At 31.2% G+C, this 17,842-nt stretch overlaps 9 protein-coding genes and 1 long non-coding RNA gene across 10 annotated transcripts in view; 6 read left to right on the top strand and 4 right to left on the bottom strand.

Moving 5' to 3' along the window:
* Positions 1 to 16,260, top strand: part of LOC124420937 — a 28,112-nt gene extending 11,852 nt beyond the window's left edge. Inside the window, exon 2 of the long non-coding RNA XR_006941443.1 lies at positions 16,178 to 16,260. This is a non-coding gene — a long non-coding RNA (uncharacterized LOC124420937). The remainder of the gene's footprint in view (positions 1 to 16,177) is intronic.
* Positions 192 to 722, bottom strand: LOC111679412 (male accessory gland serine protease inhibitor-like). The gene is made up of 2 exons (XM_023440987.2): positions 604 to 722; positions 192 to 446 (listed from the first exon to the last, which is right to left on the bottom strand). Exons 1-2 carry the CDS (start codon positions 683 to 685, stop codon positions 262 to 264), a joined length of 267 nt encoding a protein of 88 aa, XP_023296755.2. The 5' UTR covers positions 686 to 722; the 3' UTR covers positions 192 to 261.
* LOC124420936 (kunitz-type serine protease inhibitor A-like) lies at positions 1,803 to 2,217 on the top strand. The gene is made up of 2 exons (XM_046955405.1): positions 1,803 to 1,908; positions 1,969 to 2,217. Exons 1-2 carry the CDS (start codon positions 1,833 to 1,835, stop codon positions 2,151 to 2,153), a joined length of 261 nt encoding a protein of 86 aa, XP_046811361.1. The 5' UTR covers positions 1,803 to 1,832; the 3' UTR covers positions 2,154 to 2,217.
* Positions 5,250 to 5,750, bottom strand: LOC111679413 (male accessory gland serine protease inhibitor-like). Its single transcript, XM_023440988.2, has 2 exons — positions 5,627 to 5,750; positions 5,250 to 5,509 (listed from the first exon to the last, which is right to left on the bottom strand). The coding sequence occupies exons 1-2, from the start codon at positions 5,706 to 5,708 to the stop codon at positions 5,319 to 5,321; spliced, it is 273 nt and encodes a 90-aa protein (XP_023296756.2). The 5' UTR covers positions 5,709 to 5,750; the 3' UTR covers positions 5,250 to 5,318.
* On the top strand, positions 6,102 to 6,599 carry LOC111679414 (male accessory gland serine protease inhibitor-like). Its single transcript, XM_023440989.2, has 2 exons — positions 6,102 to 6,233; positions 6,322 to 6,599. Exons 1-2 carry the CDS (start codon positions 6,152 to 6,154, stop codon positions 6,510 to 6,512), a joined length of 273 nt encoding a protein of 90 aa, XP_023296757.2. The 5' UTR covers positions 6,102 to 6,151; the 3' UTR covers positions 6,513 to 6,599.
* LOC124420935 (male accessory gland serine protease inhibitor-like) lies at positions 8,753 to 9,225 on the bottom strand. The gene is made up of 2 exons (XM_046955404.1): positions 9,095 to 9,225; positions 8,753 to 9,004 (listed from the first exon to the last, which is right to left on the bottom strand). Exons 1-2 carry the CDS (start codon positions 9,174 to 9,176, stop codon positions 8,823 to 8,825), a joined length of 264 nt encoding a protein of 87 aa, XP_046811360.1. The 5' UTR covers positions 9,177 to 9,225; the 3' UTR covers positions 8,753 to 8,822.
* LOC124420934 (male accessory gland serine protease inhibitor-like) lies at positions 11,767 to 12,230 on the top strand. Its single transcript, XM_046955403.1, has 2 exons — positions 11,767 to 11,904; positions 11,966 to 12,230. The coding sequence occupies exons 1-2, from the start codon at positions 11,823 to 11,825 to the stop codon at positions 12,148 to 12,150; spliced, it is 267 nt and encodes an 88-aa protein (XP_046811359.1). The 5' UTR covers positions 11,767 to 11,822; the 3' UTR covers positions 12,151 to 12,230.
* Positions 13,181 to 13,705, bottom strand: LOC124420933 (PI-stichotoxin-She2b-like). The gene is made up of 2 exons (XM_046955402.1): positions 13,570 to 13,705; positions 13,181 to 13,441 (listed from the first exon to the last, which is right to left on the bottom strand). Exons 1-2 carry the CDS (start codon positions 13,649 to 13,651, stop codon positions 13,257 to 13,259), a joined length of 267 nt encoding a protein of 88 aa, XP_046811358.1. The 5' UTR covers positions 13,652 to 13,705; the 3' UTR covers positions 13,181 to 13,256.
* On the top strand, positions 14,377 to 14,933 carry LOC111679415 (male accessory gland serine protease inhibitor-like). Its single transcript, XM_023440990.2, has 2 exons — positions 14,377 to 14,537; positions 14,676 to 14,933. The coding sequence occupies exons 1-2, from the start codon at positions 14,456 to 14,458 to the stop codon at positions 14,858 to 14,860; spliced, it is 267 nt and encodes an 88-aa protein (XP_023296758.2). The 5' UTR covers positions 14,377 to 14,455; the 3' UTR covers positions 14,861 to 14,933.
* Positions 16,261 to 17,420: 1,160 nt separating the features above from the next.
* The window catches only part of LOC111676035 (serine-rich adhesin for platelets), a 321,746-nt gene continuing 321,324 nt past the window's right edge, over positions 17,421 to 17,842 (top strand). Inside the window, exon 1 of the mRNA XM_046953535.1 lies at positions 17,421 to 17,644. The gene's annotated coding sequence lies outside the window, so the exon portion shown is untranslated. The remainder of the gene's footprint in view (positions 17,645 to 17,842) is intronic.

Here is a 17,842-nt window from a genome sequence, read left to right as displayed (position 1 = left end):
AGTCTATAGTCTAGTCTATTGTCTAGTCTATAATGTAGTCTATAATGTAGTCTATAGTCTAGTCTATAGTCTAGTCTATAGTCTAGTCTATAGTCTAGTCTATAGTCTAGTCTCTAGTTCTTGCTTATAGTCTAGTCTATTGTCGAGTCTAAAGTCTATTCTGTGTTTCAGTCTTGTCGAAAAAATAGACGTTTTTTGCTTTATAATATAAATTTTATTTTCGACTTATAGTAGATCTTAAAATTGAACCGGTTTTATAGTCTAACGACGACGACATCTCTGTTCACAAGCGGCACGAGTGCACCAACGATTGTTGTTGCCAGCACAACCCAAATAGCGCATTTCACGACATTGACGGCCACGAGCATCATAATACCACATGGTACGAGGAGTACAACCGCGGCCACGACGACCCACATTGCGAGGACCAGTACAGGAAGGATTGCCTGTAAAAGATAAATATTTGGAAATTAATTTCAATAAAAATTATTTGCTATTAAAAGAAAAAGGACTAGAAATAGTATAATTTTTTGTTTAAAATTTAGTTATTTCTTAACCAGGTTTCTTTTTTGATAATTAAAATTTTTTTAAATTAAAACTTACGTGGTCTTCCCACACATCTTTGGGCCGAGGTATAGGCCACTAAAGCCACCAGCAGGAGGGTTAAAATGTGTAAAAATTTCATTTTTAAACAGCTGAACCGAAGACAGTGAAGGTGTTTATAGTTTAGTTTGATTAAATGCACTAGTATTTATATGAAAATAATTTGTATATTTTTGAGAACCATTTTAGGTTTTTCATAAAACCACATCAGTTATTATTACAGGTGAGAATACAATATTATTTTCCGATTCTGTATGTAGATAGCGGAGTCAACTTAGACATTTCTGTCTATCAGTATATTTCGTCGTATCTATGTTGCCATTATCTGTCTGTCCGTCTGTGTATCTATCTCTAATCAATTTTCCAAAGACCCCAGATATCTCAGCCATATATGGGTGTCTGCTTGCCTGTCTGTTTGTCTGTCTGTCTGTCTATCTGTCTGTCTGTCTGTCTGTCTGTCTGTCTGTCTGTCTGTCTGTCTATCAATCTGTCCGTCCATATCCAAAAACAACAAATATAGAAGCAAATATCCAATACAACCCATAACATCCTTTAAGAAAGGTAACAACAACGATGTTTATTTAACATGATGTATTGGTTTCATTGCTTAATGTGTTTTGTTTCTTTTGGTATTGTTGTTATTGTTGTTTTGTTAATTCTAAGGTAATAGTAGTGTTGGGAAATATGAAATAATATTCAAATTTTATAAAATTAATTTATGGTGAAGGGTATATAAGATTCGGCTTTTTTGTTAAAATTATATGTAAATAAATATGTTTCTTTTTATGAAGCAACTGTGCCTTTATTTAACAAAATCATGTCAATATAAACAACATAATATTTAAACAAGTGCTACTTAAATAAAAAAAAAAACAATTATTTAAAATATATGTTGAAAAGAAAAACTATCTTTGTTAATAATTTACAAATTTAAGGTAACAACGTATCCATGACTAATTGATTTCAAAATACTGTATCGATCCTAGTGTCAATGAACTGGATAAACCCATTTTTAATGAAATTGCAAATACTTGAAGTAGAAGACAATGACTGATTTATTTTTTATCCCATTTTTTTGTTCATTGAAACAAATCTTTTTCTACAATTTTAATTAGAACAACAATTTTCGTCATAAATAAAATATATAATTTTTATATATAAATACTGCTAAAGAACTAAAATATTTATTTAATATAATTAATTAATTTATTATTAACTAAACAACAAATATGCAATTCTTGCATATATTAAGCTTATTATTGTTGGCTTTGGTGGCCTATACCTCGGCTCAAAACTGCAATCCAAGTAAGATTTTGATTTGAAAAAGATGTTTAATATTTTATGTTAATGGGTTACATTTTACAGATACTACATCTTGTTCTGGTGGCCGTAATGTGGGTCGTAGTGGTCGCGGTTGTTTGGCTCGTAATATGTGGTATTACGATGCTCGTCTTAGACAATGTCGTGAAATGCGTTACTTGGGTTGTGGCGGCAACAGGAATCGTTGGTGTACACGTATAGCCTGTGTACGCAGATGTCACCGTCGTTAAGTTTTGGGCTAATATTAGAGTGACTGAATGAATTTTATAAAATATATAGAAAAATGTTTGCAAATATTGTAAAAATTTTGATTTCATATCCTACACAACTTTAGTGGGTAGTGTATATTGGGTTTATGTTGATGTTTGTAACGCACAATAATATTGGTCCTACACGCACCTCTAGGTATACCTATCGGCTCAGAATCATTTTCTGAGTCGATTAAGCTCTGTCCGTCCACGTAAACCTTGTAATCGAACTACAAACCGCAAATTTTAAGATAATTCAATGAAATTTGGCACAGGGACGACGCCTATTGAAATGCTTAAGATCAGTCCATTATTTCACCTAGCCTCCATACAACTGAACCCTCGAATTGGGCTTGTAAACCATGTAATCAAACTACAGATCTATGGTATTTTTAAACGACTGAGTGAGCTTCTTACACGCAAATAACATTGAACGTATTTGACGGCATTTACGGTCCAGTATTTGTGCACATTGTTGAAGATCTTGAACTATTAAATCTTCAAACATTGCTGCGTCGTTGCTTAACTTTATTTCAGTTTACAACCAATAAACTGGAAAGTAACGAAGTACGACTTCATCAAATAAGCCGAGTCTTTGTTCTTACTAAAAGAGGACACACTGTGGTTAATATTGTGTGGACAAAGTTTGCTCTGAACATTCCTGGACAAGAAGGTAACATTCAATGGTCTTGTATGGACGAAATTTGCTCTGAACATACCTAGACAAAAAAGGAATATTCAATGGTCTTATTCAAATAAAATACCTTTTATCTATTCAACCGTGCACACTTCTTATTTATACAAAACACTCATAGGAGAACAACATACGACAGACTCGCTCTAGATATATGAGCTAGCAAGATCCGTATACACCTTCATTTGTCCAGTATCTTATACATTTAAGAAGAACTCAATTTTAACGCTTATTCCTACCTATCACTCCTCTGCGGGACATCTTTTGTATTTCGGCAAGATAACTGAACTTATACTTAAATACAGATTTAACTGTACATTAGTCTGTTAACCGCAACTCACTTTTCCCACAAATTTTGTGTTTAAACCACAGTCACTACGAAGATGCCGAGAAGCAACCTCAACCAACTGACAAGACGGAACAAGCGCTGCGGGCAATTGACAAACAGTAGTACTAGAATATGTATGTCAAATCATTTAAAAGAAAGTCTGAGGATTGAATAGACATCACTAGTTTATAGTCCTGGTAGATAAGAAATACTGGTAGCTCCTCTTTACCACGTGATTATAATACACGAAGATGAGGGCCTTTAATTAAGGAAACATGCTCCCCATTGTGTGTTGATTTGGTATCAATTGACAATGACCATTGACTATAGGTCACCACATTGAAAATGTTCTGGTTGACAAGTTGACTTGGTGTTTGGCGTATATTTTTACTCTACACCACTTTAGTCGGGAGGGTATATTGGGTTTGTGCTGATGTTTGTAACGTACAATGTAATAGGACCAATATGGTCCTATATCCACCTTAAAGTATGCCAATCTGTCTGTCTGTCCGTCGATGTAATCCTTGTAATCAAACTACAGGTAATTTTGAAGATAATTCAATAAAATTTGGTACATGATATTCTATTGTCCCAGGGACGAAGCTTATTGAATATGGTTAAGGAAAGTGTTTTTATGGATATCAAAGTTGACAAGTTTAAAATGTTTTAAAACACATAAAAAAATTATTTATTTAAAAAAAATATATATTGAAAATTTAATAACAAAATTTAACATTAAACAAAAAGCCAAGGAAAAAAGAAGCGAAAAAGAAGTACAATTTAGTCCGTAGAAATACTGTAAAAGACCGGAGGAAGTTATGGTGTTAACACAAGCTTATCATAGGAGAGATGTACTTTTTTATTTAACTCCAAATTCACTACATCTGAAGTCATTCTCAGGAAGTAATTTTGTGGTTCTTTTTTGGAAGTTTTCGGAAGTGAAATTATAGTATTATAGCATACAAGTAATTTTTTCCAAAATAAAATTGTTTTATTTCAAATATTTCAGTACAAACAAGTAAGAGCTCTATATACGGCTATGTCGAATCTTATACACCCTTCATTATGGTCAACAGCAAGTAGCAAAAAGTTGTAAAACATCACTTTCTTCGGGCTCAACATGCTTAAATTCATGTTTCTAGATTCAATATAATAGAAAATTCAAAAGTATAACTTTTGAAAAACGAAAAAGTACTCAAAAGTTCATTTATATTCATTCACTTTTTCCGGTTCTCATCAAATTGCGACTCTACATACTTAATTTTATCTTTCTAGGTTCAATATTATAGAAAATTCAGTACGTTTTGCAGAACGAAAAGTACCTAATCCAGTTTCAAAAAGTACTCTTTGAAAAACGAAAAAGTACCAAAAATTTCCCTCTTATGGGTTCTCACCTAGCTCAGACTCTACATACTTAATTTCATATTTCTAAGTTCAATATTAGAGAAAATTCCAAAAGTACCTTTTAGAACAAAAAAGTACCAAAAAGTTCCGGTTCTCACCTAATTCCGACTGTTCATACTTAAGAGTACAATAACAAAATTTTCAGTATGATTATGTATTTTGTTTTTGCAATTTCTGTCAGAGCATTAAAAACAATCACAATTTTTGATGAAATTTTCAGAGGTTGTCTCGGATTTTCGCTCATATCTCCGGTATTTATGGATCTTCACCCTTCTCACGATGGTGAAGGGCATAAAAATAGTTTCGGTAACCTACCCAGCAATAACTTGGTAATGACTTTTAATTGTAATTACTATATATCGTGCGGATTACAAAGAAGTATTCTAATAAGTTCTTACTTATAATGTGTTATATAAATACTTTCTACTTCATTAGTTCTCTTGTCTATGAAGCTATTGAGTTGTATGCGTATTTTCTTACGATTTATAACAAATACTTTTTCCAATTACTTGTATGCGTTTGTGGTAAGTACTTACCTCCAATGACATCACTATGTTAAAATAATGTCTCAAAATGCTATTGTTTAAGTAAATTTTAGCATTTCAAACCCTTACATGGTAATGAAAGTTTTTCCTTATTAAAGACCAAAAAATTTCAAATTTTTATAACATTTTATTCAAATTCGTATACCAAAATGATTACAACAACAAGAAATTATCATTTAACCCTGGCGACGACGACATCTCTGTTCACAGGCGGCACGAGTGCACCAACGATTGTTGTTGCCAGCACAACCCAAATAACGCATTTCACGACATTGACGGCCACGAGCATCATAATACCACATTGTACGAGGAGTACAACCGCGACCACGGCGACCTACATTGCGAGGACCAGTACAGGAAGGATTACCTGGAAGAGAAGGAATAATAATTTATTAAGAATTACCCAAAAAGTTTTAACAAACATTTTTAAAATAAACTTTTTAAGATTTCCTTATATAGTAAAATTTCAATAAAAATAACTTACGCGGTCTGCCCACACATCTTTGGGCCGAGGTATAGGCCACCAAAGCCACCAATAATAAAGACAAAATGTGTAAGAATTTCATTTTGGTTATGCAGTGAACAATTAATGATGTTTCAAATTGTTTATGATGATAAAGTTGTTAATTGCTGTAGTATTTATATCAAAAAATTAATTAACATTTTTGTGTTTTGTATAAAGGCAGTAAAATTTAATGAATTACTTTCATCAAACATCTGGTTGAAGCGATTTTTTGAATAAGCAAATCATAAATGATATTAATATAAAATATGTACAATTAATTATTTATACTTAAAACACTTGTTTAAATATTATTTATGATTTACTTCTTTAAAAAAATCGCTTCAAACAGATGTTCGCTGATAACAATTCATAAAATCTGAATGCATTTATACAAAAGGCAAAAAAATATATATACATTAATTTTTGATATAAATACTACTGCAATTAACAACTTTTCATCATAAACAATTTGAGACTTCATTAATTGTTCACTGCAAAATCAAAATGAAATTCTTACACATTTTGAGTTTATTATTGGTGGCTTTGGTTGCCTATACCTCGGCCCAAAGATGTGTGGGCAGACCACGTAAGTAATTTTTATTGAAATTTTACAATATAAGGAAATCTTAAATAGTTTATTTTAAAAATGTTCGTTGTTATTCCTTCACTTCCAGGTAATCCTTCCTGTACTGGTCCTCGCAATGTGGGTCGTCGTGGTCGCGGTTGTACTCCTCGTACAATGTGGTATTATGATGCTCGTGGCCGTCAATGTCGTGAAATGCGTTATTTGGGTTGTGCTGGCAACAACAATCGTTGGTGCACTCGTGCCGCTTGTGAACAGAGATGTCGTCGTCGCCAGGGTTAAATGATTATTTCTTGTTGTTGTAATCATTTCGGTAGATGAAGTTGAATAAAATGTTATAAAAATTGAAAACTATTTTTTTGTTAATTACATTTAATTGTTATATTAAAGTAGAAAATCATTTTCTGAGTAAACTTAGTTATGTCGATTTTTGTAGTAACACTAGCATATTGAAGAGAAGAATGAACTGAAATGTCCTTATTCGAAGGGTCCGTTTTTATTGGGACTTAGTTCAATAGTAGAATGATTTTAATTGAATTCTCATTATATGGCTTTACGCGAACCATGAATGAAAGATGTGTTTGAATCCTCTTTAGCCTTGATGACCCTTATGAACTCTATAACTATAGGCATTGGACCCTAGCCCCCATAAAAAACGCCCTTCAAAATGTGACTTAAATGTCCACTAAATGTTATTCAAAAATAAATGGCTTAAGTATATCTGAGGCAAGGTACAATTCAACTTAAATTAATTTATAGACTAGTCTACAGAATAGCTCATAGTCTAAACTATAAAATAGTTCATAGTCTAGTCTATAGAACAGTCTATAGTACCGCCGATAGTCTTGTCAACTATCTAGTCTAGTCTAAAGCCAAACCGATAGTGTAGTCTACTGTCAAGTCTATAATCAAGTCTATATTTAATTCTATAGCCTAGTCTATATTTTGGTTTATACTTTGTCTATAGTCTAGTCTATAGGCTAGTCTATAGTGTAGTCTATAGTCTAGTCTATAGTCTAGTCTATAGACTATTCTATAGTCTAGTCTATAGTCTGGTCTATAGTCTAGTCTATAGTCTAGTCTATAGTCTAGTCTATAGTCTAGTCTATAGTCTAGTCTATAGTCTAGTCTATAGTCTAGTCTATAGTCTAGTCTATAGTCTAGTCTATAGTCTAGTCTATAGTCTAGTCTATAGTCTAGTCTATAGTCTAGTCTATAGTCTAGTCTATAGTCTAGTCTATAGTCTAGTCTATAGTCTAGTCTATAGTCTAGTCTATAGTCTAGTCTATAGTCTAGTCTATAGTCTAGTCTATAGTCTAGTCTATAGTCTAGTCTATAGTCTAGTCTATAGTCTAGTCTATAGTCTAGTCTATAGTCTAGTCTATAGTCTAGTCTATAGTCTAGTCTATAGTCTAGTCTATAGTCTAGTCTATAGTCTAGTCTATAGTCTAGTCTATAGTCTAGTCTATAGTCTAGTCTATAGTCTAGTCTATAGTCTAGTCTATAGTCTAGTCTATAGTCTAGTCTATAGTCTAGTCTATAGTCTAGTCTATAGTCTAGTCTATAGTCTAGTCTATAGTCTAGTCTATAGTCTAGTCTATAGTCTAGTCTATAGTCTAGTCTATAGTCTAGTCTATAGTCTAGTCTATAGTCTAGTCTATAGTCTAGTCTATAGTCTAGTCTATAGTCTAATCTATAGTCTAGTCTATAGTCTAGTCTATAGTCTAGTCTATATTCTAGTCTATAGTCTAAACTATAGTCTAGTCTATAGTCTAGTCTATAATCTAGTCTATAATCTAGTCTTTAGTCTAGTCTATAGTCAAGTGTATAGTCTAGTCTATAGTCTAATCTATAGTCTATAGTCTAGTCTATAGTTTATTCTATAGTCTAGTATATAGCCTAGTCTATAGCCTAGTCTATAGTTTAGTCTATAGTTTAGTCTAGTCTATAGTTTAGTCTATTGTCTAGTCTATAATCTAGTCTACGGTCTAAAATCTATAGTCTAGTACATAGTTTAGTATATAGTCTAGTCTACAGTCTAGTCTATGGTATAGTCTATGATCTATTGTATGGTATAGTCTATGGTCTAGTCTATAGTCTAGTCTACAGTCTGGTCTATGGTATAGTCTAGTCTAAAGTTTAGACTATGTTCTAGTCTATAGTCTAAAGTTTAGACTATGTTCTAGTCTATAGTCTAAAGTTTAGACTAGGTTCTAGTCTATAGTTTAGTCTAAAGTTTAGTCTATATTATAATCAATAGTCAAGTCTATGGTCTAGTCTTTAGTCTTGTCTATAGTTTAGTGTATAATTTGGTCTATAGTAAAGTGTATATTCTATTCTTTAGTCTAGTCTAGAGACTTGTCTATAGTCCAGTCTATAATTATGTCTTTAGTTTAGTATATAGTCTGGTATAGGTCTAATCATTAGTCTAGTCTATAGTCAAGTTGGTAATCTAAACTATAGTAGGGTATATTTGTTCCGTTAAACCCATGAATTAAAATACTTAATAATTACTTTCGATATTAGTTTGAAATGGTTATTTAATTTTGTTATAAATGGTTATAAGTAGAACAAATAAATGTGTTAATTTCATTAACGACGACATCTTTGCTCACAAGCAGCCCGCGTACACCAACGATTGTTATTGCCACCACAACCCAAATAAAGCAATTGATGGCATTGTCTTAAACGAGCACTGTAATGCCACAGGACACGGGGTCTGCAACCACGACCACGACGACCAACATCATGACCACCAGTGCAAGTAGGATTGCCTATAAAAGAAAACGGAAAAATATTAAATTTTTTATAAAGAAAAAAATTTAATTTTTCAAAAATATATATAAAAGAAATATAAAACTTACGTGGGCTGCCAGGACATCTTTGGGCCGAGGTATAGGCTACTAGAGCCACCAATAATAATGTTAAAATGTGTAAAAATTTCATTTTTATTTTGTATAACAATTATAATATTGTTTATGATTGAATATTTAAAATTGGGGAAGTATTTATATTGAAAAGGAAGTGAGGTTTTATACCCTACATTTATTGAGCCTACTAATCAAGGTATGGGTTAGTTTAACATTATGATTCGCGATTTGTATTAGGAAAACATAATAGCGATTATAACTCGATAACTTTAAAATGTGAAAATTTAAAACACATTTTTTTGCTTTGTGAATGTTTTGTATTGGTTTTAACTTTCAAGAATTGGTTTCGTATTTGTATCATCTTTTTTGATTGGATATTCTGTATTCTAGGACAGTGGCAAATTATATGTTGGATCGGTTCTACTTATACTCTTTTTAATTCACAAATGCTCCTTTAGTATCTTTTTCAGAATGCTTTAACTGGGGTTATCCAGTCCTATAAGTATATTGGTTGACCTCACATCAAGGAACCGAAACGAAAATCGTATTCCCATAACAAAAGTGCAAAGAATGTTAAAACAGCGGAAGGTTCTTTCCCCAGGAAAGGATTTTCGACTCAAAGCTCAAGATATAAATATTATATCGGAACGACACTAGAGCCTTTTCTAACGACAATTTGATCTCAGGAATGATCTGATTTCTAAATGACTAATGATTGCTAATTAAGCAAAAGTTAAAGAAATCCGAAGATTTTACTTCAGGAAATCTGTTACAACAACAACTTCTAAAACTGGCGATACTAATGCAATGCTCGTTATTTGGTGGGACCAAAAGTCTTAAGCATGAGCTGTTGACATGTATCTGTACCATCAAAGGAATTATATACTAAAATTTAAATTTTCATAGCAAATCAGTAAATCAGAGCTGTAAAGTATTTTTATGATCGGGTATACCCGACAGTACTTTTGTAAATTGTAACTAAGTATTTTCGTTGAATAACAAAATCAAAATTTTTTTTAAATTTCTTTCAAATAATTAGGTTATTTACTACAAAGAATTTCTATATTTAGAAATCAGAACTCATGAACAATATTTGAACAAATGTTTTGTTATATCAAACACTAGTTGTGTTTGTTTTAAACAAAAGTTTCTTTAAACAGAAAACAATAACTAAATACCTTCAGTAACAATGTAAACAAACTTCTTTCGAATCTTCTTTTACATACTTACTACAGCACTTTAGTGGGCAGCGTATGAAGTCGAAGTGCTTTACGTGAATATCTAGCATGTGGTCCCATCGCACGGTGGTACTTTTTCAACCACTGGGTAAGTAAAACCTAAACAACTCGCCACTGCCCCTTTGTGTATCTTACACGCAAGCTGCAGTTTTTGTACATGGATGTTCCGGTCCAATTACTTTGCTCAAGTACTCGAGCTATCTAATATCTTGTCATGAGCAAGCTTAATATACCCCGACATAATGTCGCCACACCACACTGCTATGGCAATAGCATCTAGAGGTACATAATCGTTAGTCCGAAACACGGATCATATTGGTCACAAAGAACAACTTTTATAAGTTGATCATACACAATGTAGGAAAATCGCTAAATAAATCAAAAAAGGGACATTGACGACCTTGCACCACGTCCATTTTTCCCTTCTTGCTAGGCCACCACAGTATAACGCAACATTTTATTAATACAAGGTCATGCTCTGTATTTCGTACTGCTTCAGCATCTAGGAACGATAACAGAAATGTATCTTGAAAGTCTTAAGTATTTATCAGTCTTTTAACCAAGCACCCTCTTCCCGCGATTTTTGTTTCAACCACAGCCTCTACGTTGATTCCGAAGTAACCTCAACCATCTGACCAGCCAGAACATAGTCCTGCGGGCAACTGGCCGCAGTATTATGTGGCGCTCTGGTTAGACCTCTTTCCAATTTATGCAAGGACTAGGCCAGGCAGTAAATTGTTAACACCAATACCTGTAGTCCCGGAAGACTACAGGTATTTGTACCACCTATTTTTCCCCGGATTGCAATACACATGATATGATACTCATCATGAAAACATGCCTAGGGGGCAGTGGGCATTGGCTCAGAATCATTTGCTTAATTGATTAAGTTATGTCCGTCCGTCCATGTGAACCTTGTAATCAAACTTCAGGTCACAATTTTTGAAGATAATTCAATGAAATTTAGCACATGATCTTCTATTGTTCCAGGGACGTAGCCTATTGAATATGGTTAAGATCGATTCATTATTTCACTTATCTCCCATACAACTGAATCCCCGAATATGGCTTTAAGTTTATAATTATGTTTAATGTACTTGTATCAACATGCTTTATTATAGTCGGCCTCGTCCAACTATAATTTCTTACTTGTTTTAATTTGGATACAAAAAGTTATTTCTGGGGAATAATACAAATAAATTAAACCTTTATTAAAATCTTTTAAAACATATTGTTTAATGTTTATAGTATTGTTAAAAAAAAAACATTTGCTGAAAAAAATCAATGAAAAAACTCAAACAATAAAACACTTGGCTAAATATTGTCCTTAATATATATTTTCTATGGATAATACTCTTTAAAAAAAAAATAAAAAAAACTTTTATAATACAAAAACAAAATCATTTCCTTGTTTATATAAATACCTCCAAAATAAGTCAGTCTGAAACTACTTATAATCAATTTTAAAAATCTATTAATTAAAAATGAAATTTTTAAACATTTTATGTTTATTACTGTTGGGTTTAGTGTCCCTTACTTCGGCCCAAAATTGTGAAGCCAGTCCAAGTAAGTCTTACTTATAATTACAAACGATAAGTTTTAATTGACTTTCTATTGCATTTTTTAGGTAATCCCTCTTGTTCTGGGGGTCGTAATTGGGGTCGTTGGGGTCGTGGTTGTTCGGCTCGTAATCTATGGTATTACAATTCTAATGCCAATATGTGTTTCCAATTCGTTTACTTTGGCTGTGGAGGCAATGAGAATCGTTGGTGTAACCGTGCTGTCTGTGAGCAAAGATGTCGTCGTCGTTAAGTTTGATTGTTATTCGAATTTGATTACTATTTTATCTGCTTATCAGTGAATAATAAATAATATATTTGGCAAATTTAAAAGTTACTTTTTCTATATTGAAACGTTAATAAAATTCAGTTAGTAAAAAATTTTCTTAAAAAGAGTAAGTTTGAGGTTAGAAAGAAGGTACGCTCTCTGAATGGACATACAGGATTAAAGGAACAGCTATCCAAAATTGGAGGTACACATTCGGAAGGCTGTAGAGAACAGTGACACTTCGGGGCAGTTTTTTTGGAACTGTCAGGTATCAGTTGAAGTTAAATCAACTTATCATGGGAGTAGTATTAATCTGGAAAAAACATTCCTTACGAACACTTATCGAAAAATTTTAAGGAATTGCGACCAAGAAATTCTGAACACTAAAAGTTAATACATTCAGTGAAGCAATAGAGACGTAGGTGTATTATATATCCTGTTATGAAGCCAACGCGAAACTGTAGATAGATAGATAGATATATAGATAGATAGATAGATAGATAGATAGATAGATAGATAGATAGATAGATAGATAGATAGATAGATAGATAGATAGAAAGATAGATAGATAGATAGATAGATAGATAGATAGATAGATAGATAGATAGATAGATAGATAGATAGATAGATAGATAGATAGATAGATAGATAGATAGATAGATAGATAGATAGATAGATAGATAGATAGATAGATAGATTAGTTAGTTTGTGGGCTGGTTACTTAGTTAGTTAGTTTGTTTGTTTGTTAGTTAGTTAATTAGTTAGTTTATAGTGGCTTCTTCAGTCACTTCAGTCCATTTTCTCATATGCTATTTACATATAACAGTATTGGGATAGTGCTAGTCGTAAGTGGGCTAATGCTGTATCATTTGATCAACTATTTTCGAAACGTCATTGAGTATTTCTCTTAATTTCTCAATTTTGATAGACATTCCAAAGAAAGAGCATAAATCTTTCTGACATAAATCTGGTCTATACAAGTATGTTCCTAACCCATTAAAGAAAATAAATTTTATTCGATATAAGCAACAACTATATTATTTTATTATATATTTTGGAAACAATTAGAATTTCTCTATGGAATCCGATATTTAACGACGACGACATCTCTGTTCACAGGCGGCACGAGTGCACCAGCGATTGTTGTTGCCACCACAACCCAAATAACGTAATTCACGACATTGGCGAGAACGAGCATCATAATACCACATGGTGCGAGGAGTGCAGCCGCGACCACGGCGACCCACATGTCGAGGACCAACACAGGAAGGATTGCCTGGAAAAGAAAAATTAAAAATTTACAATTTATTAACATATAAAAGATAACATTTTGAATGAAACGTTTCATTAAATATTTTCTTTTAAGACTAAGGTACTGTTAGTAAATTTTATTAGAAAACTTACGTGGTCTGCCTACACATCTCTGGGCCGAGGTATAGGCCACCAAAGCCACCAATAATAATGTCAAAATGTGTAAGAATTTCATTTTGATTTTGCAGTGAACAAATTTACGAAAGTTTGAATTGTTTATGATTAAAAACTGCTTTTATGGGAAGTATTTATATCAAAAATTAAAATATCTGAAATTTATCAAACTATTGTTTTTTTTTTTAACTAAATACTTTTATTTAATTATATATTAATAATGTAGACATATGCATATTGTTTCTATTTGAAACAACTGGTTTATTTAAAATAAATCAATAACTCTGTTTAACTTCTTTTTTAATTGAAACTTAAACAGATGTTTAAAGAAAACATAAATTACTGCTTTAAACAGTAACTTCTTTTGTAAGCAGGATGAGTAATTTTTTCGGGTTTAATTGAATTTTCCTACTTTCAATAATAAAAAACTGAAATATGAAAATATATAATATTTCAAAATATGAATATTTTGTTTCCTTGTTGCAGTAAGGAGTTTATTTCATAAAAAGTATTACTGATGATATTTTGATTTACAGCTGCAGAATTTAATAGAATTGTTATTTAAAAATTAAATATTAATAATAAATTCGACACAGATTCATTTCAAACATTTGTTTCAAATTAATATAATTATTTCAAATACTTAATACAAAAACACTTGTGTAAATATTATTTATTTTATAACATTGACATATTTCATAATTAGTTTAAAAGAAAAGAACTTTCCATAATATTATAATAAATAAATTAATAAAAAAAATCAAAATTCGGTAAATTTTTCATATAAATACTAGAGCTATCAATCGATATTAATTATAAATAACTTGACTGTCTTCGGTTCAATTGATTGTTCACTCTAAACAAAATGAAATTTTTACACATTTTAACCCTTTTGCTGGTGGCTTTAGTAGCCTATACCTCAGCCCAAAGATGTGTCGGCAGACCACGTAAGTTTTAATTATTGAAGTTTACTTACCCGTTCTCAAGAGGATAAGTTTTTAAAATTTTAAAAGGATTTTTGTTTTTGAGAGAAAATCCTTTAAAATTATTTAAAGATTGTGAACATAAACTTGTTTGTATTTCAGGTAATCCTTCCTGTACTGGTGCCCGCAATGTTGGTCGTCGCGGTCGCGGTTGTACTCCTCGTACAATGTGGCATTATGATGCTCGTTCCCGTAAATGTCGTGAATTGCGTTATTTGGGTTGTGGTGGCAACAACAATCGCTGGTGTACTCGTGCTGCCTGTGAACAGAGATGTCGTCGTCGTTAAAATCTAGATCCTTGAGAATATTTTTATGATTTTGTGGTTTTAAATAAAAAAACAATATTTTAGAAAAATTTAATTCTTGTCCTTGTTTTAATAAAGTAGACTAACTAACTAAATAAATAACTAACTAACTAACTAACTAACTAACTAACTAACTAACTAACTAACTAACTAACTAAATAAATAATTAACAAACCAACCTGGAACTTTTATTGAGCAGCCTATAGTCTGGACTATTGAGCAGTCTATAGTCTGGACTATAGAGCAGTCTATAGTCCGGACTAAAGAGCAGTCTTTAGTCTGGACTAAAGAGCTGTCTTTAGTCTGGCCTATAGAGCAGTCTATAGTTTGGACTTTAAAGAAGTCTTTAGTCTGGTCTTTAGAGAAGTCTTTAGTCTGAACTATAGAGCAGTCTATAGTCTGGACTATAGATCAGTCTATAGTCTGGACTATAGAGCAGTCCATAGTCTGGACTAAAGCGCAGTCTATAGTCTGGACTATAGAGCAGTCTATAGTCTGGACTATAGAGCAGTCTATAGTCTGGACTAAAGAGCAGTCTATGGTCTAAACTTTAGAGAAGTCTATAGTTTGGACTATAGAGAAGTCAATAGTCTGGTCTATAGAGCAGTCTATAGTCTGGAGTATAGAGCAGTCTATAGTCTGGTCTATAGAGCAGTCTATAGTCTGGAGTATAGAGCAGTCTATAGTCTGGAGTATAGAGCAATCTATATTCTGGACTATAGAGCAGTCTATAGTCTGGACTATAAAGCAGTATATAGTTTGGACTATAGAGCAGTCTATAGTCTGGACTATAGAACAGTCTATAGTGTGGACTGTAGAACAGTCTATAGTCTGGACTATAGAACAGTCTATAGTCTGGACTTTAGAACAGTCTATAGTCTGGACTATAGAACAGTCTATATTCTGGACTATAGAACAGTCTATAGTCTGGACTATAGAGCAATCTTTAGTTTGGACTATAGAGCAGTCTATAGTCTTGACTTTAGAAAAATCTATGGTTCGGACTATAGAGAAGTCTATAGTCTGGTCTATAGGTCAGTCTATAGTCTGGTATATAGAGCAGTCTGGACTATAGAGCAATGTGAAATTATGAACCTATTGTAACCATTTTAATAGATTGGGCGGCCATTATTCAAAGTCAATCGGGTTAAATTTAGTTGTAGAACAAATATATTTTATGAGTTACAGATATGAGTATCTCATACAAATATTAGTGTCTCATCCATATCTTCTCTATATTTTTCACATTTTTTGTTACGTTTATACCAATTAATACAATATTTTTTTGTTTCTTTGCAGTTCAACGATAAATTTGTATCAAATAACAATAATGTGAATAATTCAAAATCAATTACATATTAATTTAGATGATAAATTAAAAACAAAAACCAAAAAAAAAAGAAATATTATAAATAAAATATTACTAATAAAATATCAATTAAAAGTCAGTTAAAATAAATTTTGTAGTGTTCAGGTCAATAAGCTTAAATAAGAATTATGAGCAATTATTAAATATAATAAAAATTTTGTGAAAAAAAGAACAAAACCTATTAAACGTGTTGTAATGTAAAAAGTCAAAAATTGTTAGAAAAGGCGTTAAAAATCTAGAAAAAAAAAATTTATTAAAATTTGCATATTACAAAAATTTAGCAAAAAAAAAAAAATAAAAAAAAATATTTGATTTTAATTTATAGTCAAATTTAAATAAATATAGAAACTAAAAAAAACAATTTAATTAAGTCTAAAAATTAATTAATAATATTAAAAGAAATAAATTTTGAAAAAATACAAATAAAAATTAATTTAATTGTAAAATAAAGAAATAATTATAATAATTAATTTTAAAACTAAAAAAAAAATATAAAAGAAGAGAGTCAGTTGTGTGAGTAATATTTAGCGCTTAAAAGGGTTCAAACCGAGAAACTTTACAAAAATGGAATAAATTAAATTTTTGTTTACTTTCTTGGTCCAAAGTTCATGATTACTTAAGTAGAGTTCTTTAGATTCTAAAGAACGTAAATTTAATTTACAATTTATAGATCATTTTGGTACCAAGAGTGCTAAGGTTTTACTTTTTAATCTTGCCTTTAAACTTCAATGAAAAAGTCTGACCTTTGACCTTAAACGGTAAAAGGAAGTTCTAATATTAATAAATTTGCATATATATTTAAAATGAATCACAGTTTAATTAAAATGCTTCTTTTCATATATGAAATAAAATCTAAAATTAATTTAAATAATCTAAAAAAAAATTAAAATCAATTTCTATCCAAAACCGAGCATTTTTTCTAATTTTAAAAAATTTAGATTATTTCATTGTATCGTTTCTCCACTACGTTTGATCTATTACCCTCAAAAAAAGTGAAAACAAAAGTATATTGAAAAAATATCTATTTATATATTTTTGGTGTTTAATAAATTTCGTCTAGCAAATTAAATTTTCAAAAAAAAAAAAAATTCAAAATACAAAAATAATCAAAATAATAATTGCTTGCTGTTAAAGTGAAAAAATAAAAATTTTGTTTGTTTTTGCAAAAAAAAAAAAAAAAAAAAAAAAATACCATTCCATTCACCTCATATAAATTTTTCGCAACATCAGCTAAATAAATACCAACCCGCAATTAATTGGAATTTGTGTAAACAACAACAAGATTATTAACAACATAAACAAACGCTACTAAGGCCAATACAACAAACATTAGTAACATTTTACCAGATGCAGCAGTCATAAATTCCAGTTCAAGAAAAAACAATTTTGGAAACAAGGTAAGATAAAAAAAATTGTTATGTTTAGAAATATTCTATTTAATTTTTCCAAATTCGTATTGTATGTCTAGATCAGTTCTAGTTCTGTTTTAGTTCACTTCTAGTTCAGTTCTAGTTCAATTCTAGTTCAGTTCTAGTTCAGTTCTAGTTCAGTTCTAGTTCAGTTCTAGTTCAGTTCTAGTTCAGTTCTAGTTCAGT

This window comes from Lucilia cuprina, chromosome 6, assembly GCF_022045245.1.
Source record: "Lucilia cuprina isolate Lc7/37 chromosome 6, ASM2204524v1, whole genome shotgun sequence".
Lineage (NCBI taxonomy): Eukaryota > Metazoa > Arthropoda > Insecta > Diptera > Calliphoridae > Lucilia > Lucilia cuprina.
This window is presented reverse-complemented; position numbering and strand designations above follow the sequence as displayed.

Bases quoted from the DNA above. Each gene is read 5' to 3' on its own strand.
- LOC124420936 (XM_046955405.1), top strand. From the start codon at position 1,833: ATGCAATTCTTGCATATATTAAGCTTATTATTGTTGGCTTTGGTGGCC. The intron at 1,909-1,968 runs GTAAGATTTTGA...TACATTTTACAG, and splicing joins GGCTCAAAACTGCAATCCAA to ATACTACATCTTGTTCTGGT.
- LOC111679415 (XM_023440990.2), top strand. From the start codon at position 14,456: ATGAAATTTTTACACATTTTAACCCTTTTGCTGGTGGCTTTAGTAGCC. The intron at 14,538-14,675 runs GTAAGTTTTAAT...TTTGTATTTCAG, and splicing joins AAGATGTGTCGGCAGACCAC to GTAATCCTTCCTGTACTGGT.
- LOC124420933 (XM_046955402.1), bottom strand. From the start codon at position 13,651: ATGAAATTCTTACACATTTTGACATTATTATTGGTGGCTTTGGTGGCC. The intron at 13,442-13,569 runs GTAAGTTTTCTA...TTTCTTTTCCAG, and splicing joins GAGATGTGTAGGCAGACCAC to GCAATCCTTCCTGTGTTGGT.
- LOC111679414 (XM_023440989.2), top strand. From the start codon at position 6,152: ATGAAATTCTTACACATTTTGAGTTTATTATTGGTGGCTTTGGTTGCC. The intron at 6,234-6,321 runs GTAAGTAATTTT...CTTCACTTCCAG, and splicing joins AAGATGTGTGGGCAGACCAC to GTAATCCTTCCTGTACTGGT.
- LOC124420934 (XM_046955403.1), top strand. From the start codon at position 11,823: ATGAAATTTTTAAACATTTTATGTTTATTACTGTTGGGTTTAGTGTCC. The intron at 11,905-11,965 runs GTAAGTCTTACT...TGCATTTTTTAG, and splicing joins AAATTGTGAAGCCAGTCCAA to GTAATCCCTCTTGTTCTGGG.
- LOC124420935 (XM_046955404.1), bottom strand. From the start codon at position 9,176: ATGAAATTTTTACACATTTTAACATTATTATTGGTGGCTCTAGTAGCC. The intron at 9,005-9,094 runs GTAAGTTTTATA...TTTCTTTTATAG, and splicing joins AAGATGTCCTGGCAGCCCAC to GCAATCCTACTTGCACTGGT.
- LOC111679412 (XM_023440987.2), bottom strand. From the start codon at position 685: ATGAAATTTTTACACATTTTAACCCTCCTGCTGGTGGCTTTAGTGGCC. The intron at 447-603 runs GTAAGTTTTAAT...TATCTTTTACAG, and splicing joins AAGATGTGTGGGAAGACCAC to GCAATCCTTCCTGTACTGGT.
- LOC111679413 (XM_023440988.2), bottom strand. From the start codon at position 5,708: ATGAAATTCTTACACATTTTGTCTTTATTATTGGTGGCTTTGGTGGCC. The intron at 5,510-5,626 runs GTAAGTTATTTT...CTTCTCTTCCAG, and splicing joins AAGATGTGTGGGCAGACCGC to GTAATCCTTCCTGTACTGGT.